General features: G+C 36.8%; 1 protein-coding gene across 1 annotated transcript in view; it reads left to right on the forward strand.

The window, feature by feature from the left end:
- The window catches only part of LOC104162140 (A disintegrin and metalloproteinase with thrombospondin motifs 19-like), a 44,816-nt gene extending 38,938 nt beyond the window's left edge, over nt 1-5,878 (forward strand). Inside the window, exon 11 of the mRNA XM_009700798.1 lies at nt 5,715-5,878. Coding sequence (XP_009699100.1) covers nt 5,715-5,878 — 164 coding nt within the window. The remainder of the gene's footprint in view (nt 1-5,714) is intronic.
- The last annotated feature ends 122 nt before the right edge of the window (nt 5,879-6,000 follow it).

Below are 6,000 nucleotides of genomic sequence, written 5' to 3' on the forward strand. Positions count from 1 at the left end.
CACTGAAGTTTCATTGCCATATTTTGCAAATTTTCCAAGTTTTTTTCCCTTCTGTGTCTACTGTGTTAACATATGTGGACAACAGAAACACTATTTTTTTTTTTTATTTTTTAATAATGCAAAAATAAATAAATGTTGGAGTTGTATTTAGGGAAATTAATTCCTTTTTCATGAGTAGCAAACTGATACATTCCTTACCTTACAAAAGGCAAAAAGAATGTAATGCTTTTTATGCCCATGAAATAATGTCAGTCATGCTGCTTATTTTTGAAAGGTGCTAATTAACTCTTAATTGCTTGTCATTTTAATTTTACTTATCATAATTTCACTAATGTCAGTCTGAATGAGGATCAGCTAGTGTTTCACTGCAATATTTTTTTGTGAAGCCTTTATGGAGAACCAGGAACAGGTCTGTTACAGTATTTTGAATTAAAACCTGTGTTGTTGCACCTTTTTTTTTTTCCTTTACTAGTGGCAGGTATTTAAACTTTCTTCACTTATAGGAGATTTATTCTGGAAGCATAAAAAACTGAATTGAAAAGGAGTAACATTTTGAATAGGAATATTTTTGAATAGAAGTTACATGATAAAAGTTTTATGGAGAAGGCATAGGTCTTTCACCTTAGAAACAATATTCTTCAAAATACTGTGATTTTGTAATACAGATTAAATTCTTTCATGTTTCTGATTTGTTTCCTATCTTACAGTTCTGTATGCTAGTTTTATGTTGCATAGCACCTCGCGCTCTGCATTTCTGTACTTGACATGAGTCAATACAGACCAACACTATTTCTATTTTGCTAACGGTTATATACACATTTTAGGATTAAGGTTTTTAAATAATATAGCTCATTATACAATTAATAATTGTATAATTAGAGAGATAGCTATAACCATGATTTAGTCTGATGAACACTGAGAGCTGTGGCTTACAAAGTAGAAGCTAATTTAAACTGAGGGAAGATTTGATCCCTGTTGTACAGCAGTGGTCAAATACGGAGGGAGCTAAAATGAAATGCTCTTCTCTAGCTTTACTTGGTGGTCAGAAAGCAGGGTCACTATGATCTGGAAGCTGCAATAATGTTCCTAAAGTGATTAGTAAAACTACAGCCCACATCAGTAGCATCATTGAGTGATTGTGCTGTTGAAGCAAATCTTCAGAGGAGTTCTACCTGAACACCTGAGGTACCATCTTTATCTGAGGTATATCAACATACACCACACTAACAGGAGCTCTGTCATCCTAGGAGAAAAGATAAGATATAACTTGCAACTGCACTTACTGAATGGATTGATCTGTTGAGGTCTGACCTGTCTCTTCTCCCCTGTTGGGAGGTGGGACCAGTGATATAGCCAAACATTAGGTATTCCTCCCTACTGAAGTTATATGAGAAAATGCGTAACAGATTGTTATTCTTCTTTCATCGATAGAGTATTCAGGAATAGGAATTATTTGTAGCAGTATTGGGGTGGGGGGGAGTGTTTATTTAATTAGAGAATATTTCCCAAAGCATATACTTACTAATTTTGGAATTAGAATTCATTATTTTAGGAAAGAATTTTGAGACTTATTTTTAAAGAGTAAACTAGCAGTGATAACCCTGTCTGTTTATAACCATGTTAACATGAGACATGGTTCATTGTCAGGTACTTCGAAAAATTTATTGTAAGAACAGCTATAAAAAAGTTGTTTCAAGCATTATCTAGATTCCTGTGGTCTAAAATAGTGCCTTTTCTGTTGCTAAATTTTCATTTATATTTGGCAGGTGTTAAAAGTTTTTTAAAAAAAGTTCTTCATGTAGGTTACAAAAAGGAAGATTATAATGTTTTTGTATAAGAGATACCCTAGGCTTTGAAATTAGAGAGCTTATTCATGTGACAGTTGTATAATGGTGTGGCAGGTCCAGGCTCCATAATGAGTTAGTTGGTTAAAGGTATATAACTGTACAAATGACTTACAATCTAAAACCTGAAATTTTTCTGTGCTAATTGGAAATAAGAGAACTTATTTATTTTCAGCTGAAATAAAGAAGTAGATTAGCTATATCATTATTCTCAAAAAGGTGATCAAGCTGCTTCAGGGATATAGACCCTTTGAACCTGCAGTTTAATGCTGCATGACATTATAATTGCCAATTCTCTTATAGGTATCAAGTCCGTAGGTGTGTTGTGTTCTGTCTGATTTCCTTTATGCAATATGTTTCCTAGTAAAAAAAGAAGCATGTTGGACCACATGGGGAGGAGGGCGTGGGGAAGCAGATAGTGTCTGACAAATAGTAGAAAATTTTGAATCCTCATTTTTGACAATGCTAATAGTTTTGAAGTACCTTGGACCAAATCCTTATCCTGTGTAATTTCTGATTTCAGGGGAAGACAGTTGAAGAGCTGGTCCCATAGCAGAGACCAGAGTCCACTGAGACCCTCTGGGAAACTGCCCTCAGGGATCAAGGAGCATAACAGGGCTGGCAGCTCTTTAGGGCCATTTTTCCTAGATTAGAAGAGCTCTCAATTCGCATATGTAAGAAAACAGGCAAGGAAGGCAGGAGACCAGCATGACTGAGTAAGGATCTCCTGGTCAAAAGTGTAAGAAGGAAATGCATAGGCATATGTATCCTGGGAAGTACACAGGGATGCTGCCCAGATGTGTAGGCATGAGATCAGGAACGCTAGGGCACAGTTGGAGCTAAATTTGGCAAGGCATGCAGAGAATAATAAGGGCTTCTACTGGTATGTTGGTCATAAAAGGAAGATTAAGGAAAATGTACACACAGACACCCATAAACACACATCCTGACAAATAAGACAGGAGATCCAATGACAACTAACATGGAGAAGGCTGAGGTACTCAGCCGTTTTTTACCTTAGTTTCAATGGTAAACACCCTTCCTACATCTCTCAAGTCCCTAAATGACAAGGCAGGGATTGGTGGAATGAAGTCCCTTCCATCATACGTGAGGTTTGGGACTACTTGAGGAACCTGAACATGCGCAAGTATATGGGACTCGATGAGATGCATCCCAGAGTCCTGAGGGAACTGGCTCATGTAGTTGCCAAGCCACCTTCAAGCATATTTGAAAAGTCATGGCAGTCAGATCAAGTCCCCCGTGATTGGAGAAAAGGAAATATTGCACCATTTTTAAATAGGATAGTAAGGAGGACCCTGGGATCTACCAACCAGTCAGCCTCACCTCTGTTAAAATTTTCAAAAAATTACTCAAATCTCAAATCTCAAATCTCAATGTTCTTAAGATGACTTGAATGGAATGCTTGATAACCTGAATGAGAGTGAGACAATTACTTCCATGACAAAAGGTATCAGTGAAGGTACTCTCATTTAGAATTGGATTTCAGATATTTTTTGTATTTTCTTGAGAAGAACAAGGGTCATTCGAAATGACATTGTTTTGGTACTTTTCTGGAGAGTATGGCTAAATTTTGCACAGAGCAAAAGGTAAAATTTATAATTCACAAAGATGTCAACTTCCCTCTTATTTTGATACAAATGCCTTTTTTCTTAACCTCTCTGTAAAGTCTGACAATTTCAAATTAAGCAAAAATTTCAAAGTTAATATAACAGTGTTGTATTTTACAGTTTTCTATGGAAAACAGTAAAAAGATTAGTAGGCACAGATTTCCAAGTGGAGGACCAGGACAAGGGCGCTGTTGCTCCCCACTAAGCAGTGGGAGATGCAGTAGCTGAACTGTGAAATGTTACGTCTCTATGGCTGTGTAGCCTCTCACACTGATTAAAATTGGAGAACTATATATCCCTGGTACAGTAATTAAAAAATAGATTGGAGTCGTCACTGTGGTGATGGCTATTTTATTCTCTGCAGAGAGACCCTTGCAATTAGTTTCCTTGGTTTAGCACTGAAATTTTGGTCTTGGTTACAGTTGCAGTAGGTTTTCCCAGTCCAAGTTCTCTTTGTTTGTCCTTTCAGTTGTAGATGTGTTGCTCAATTTGTTTTATTGCCTGAGAGAGGATACACTTGTGTGCTGAATTTTCTTCCTCTATTGCATGACTTTGTACGGGAAATCCTCCTCTATCAAAAGCTAAGCAGAGTGGGAGTATGTGTGTGGTGTGGAATAAAACTCAGTGAACTTACTTACAATATGGGGTGTGACTGAGTCTAGAACAGAAGCTGGACCACCTGAATCCAAGCCTAAATTTTAGGTTTGAGGATGCCCTTTCTTACTTCACCTAACCCCAGTGGCTGAAGTGAGGAATCTGAAAGCAGAAAATGCAAGATCTGGCATATTTCTGTGTTCTGGGGCTGGGATTCCAGTCCCTTGCACATGTCTGTGTGCTGTGGCACACATATTCATTTTAAAGAGAAGAAAAAATGATGCAAGGTCTGCTGCCCTCCAGGGAGAGGATGCTGCTCCATCTGAGCAGCATGACCCGGCTGGACCCCAGCGCTTTTGTTTTGTTTTGTTTCTCCACTGGGAAGAGGATTGGCCCCTACAGTTTAAGCACTAAATAGAACTTAATTACCATTAATGACTGAATGTTTAAACCTAAGATATCAATTTTTAAATCTTGTAAAATCGCTGGTTATTTTTAGTACAGAGCATTAATGGATTTTATAGTCTTAAAATTCGTTGCACAGTGCTGCAGTGCTACACATCAGTGGTGGATTGGTTGCACACAATTGGATTTCTGCCTGATCATAGACCTGTTGCCATTGTTTCCCATAGAAACAAAACATAACAGTATAAATATGAATAGGAGAGAGGATGATTACAGGAGTGACTCACATTAACTTACAACTTAAAAAAAAAAATTTTGGACAGGCTTAAACTGCTGAGGTTCTCTTACAACGGTCTGATGCCAAACATGAAATTTCAATGAAGAGGAATGTGTAAAACTTCTTGTCCAGAAGGTGACTTCAAGTATATTCTACTTCACGTGATTATTCAGACCTGATCTGAACAAAATAAAAGAAAATAAAGTAAAATAAAATAAAATTATAAATCTTTCACAGAAGAATCTATTCTGTTAACTCTAGAAGACTGTGAATCTTTACACTGTAAAATCCTGTGTTCTCAATGTATGAAGTGTATCTTACCTGACTTGATGATGCTTTTGAATATAAATTAGGCCAACAAGAGGAATGATTAAGCCAAAAATAACAAGTTCCTCCTGTTTGTTAGAAGCATCAAATTATGTGATGAAAATGTATAAAATAAATGTTTAGGTAGGATGACAGTAGTATTGTCACATTCTAAGGTGGAGAAAAAGGCAAATGTAGTTATTAGAGAGGACAGATTTCTGACCTAGAATTTTTTTGAAGTTTTAGCCTAATTCCACAAATCCTGAAGAGTGTCTTGTGGAAATTTTGTTTCCCATGCCTTTATGTATTATAGAAATGACCACACTGGGAACAGAGAATGGTTGCCTTTGCCTTAAATTAATTCAGTGATCAAATTATGAATTATACTGGAGCCTGTCAGTCTCTTCAGGCATTAAAACACTGATGTTAACTTCAAGTAGTGTTAAACACACATGGTTTTGCCAAGCATTTCTTCCAGAAACTGTTTCTGAAGCATATTCCAATTGAAATTCATGTAGAGTAAAATCCACAAATATCTTTGCCAACACAGTGAGGTGATTTCATCCATGTGCTAAGTTATCCAAACAGGAAGTGAAAGGAGGCCCAAATCACTACTGAACAGACACCTTTTGTATTGGTCTTTTTTCATATATTTTGCAGCTCTTCGAGATGCTGGAAAACAGTCAATCAATAGTGACTGGAAGATAGAGCATTCAGGAACATTCAATATTGCCGGGACCACTGTTCATTATGTTCGGAGAGGTCTCTGGGAGAAGATATCAGCCAAAGGTCCCACAACATCACCTTTACATTTGCTGGTATGACAATAAGAATTGGGTTTTTTTGCCTGATTTCTATCATGTAGCATGGTAACTAATATTTTTTTCCAGGCTCCTGAAGATAATGAGATCATGTAAGACATACCTGCTTTTATATATATATATAT

The sequence above is a fragment of the Cariama cristata genome, unplaced genomic scaffold (assembly GCF_000690535.1).
Source record: "Cariama cristata isolate BGI_N322 unplaced genomic scaffold, ASM69053v1 scaffold15815, whole genome shotgun sequence".
NCBI lineage: Eukaryota > Metazoa > Chordata > Aves > Cariamiformes > Cariamidae > Cariama > Cariama cristata.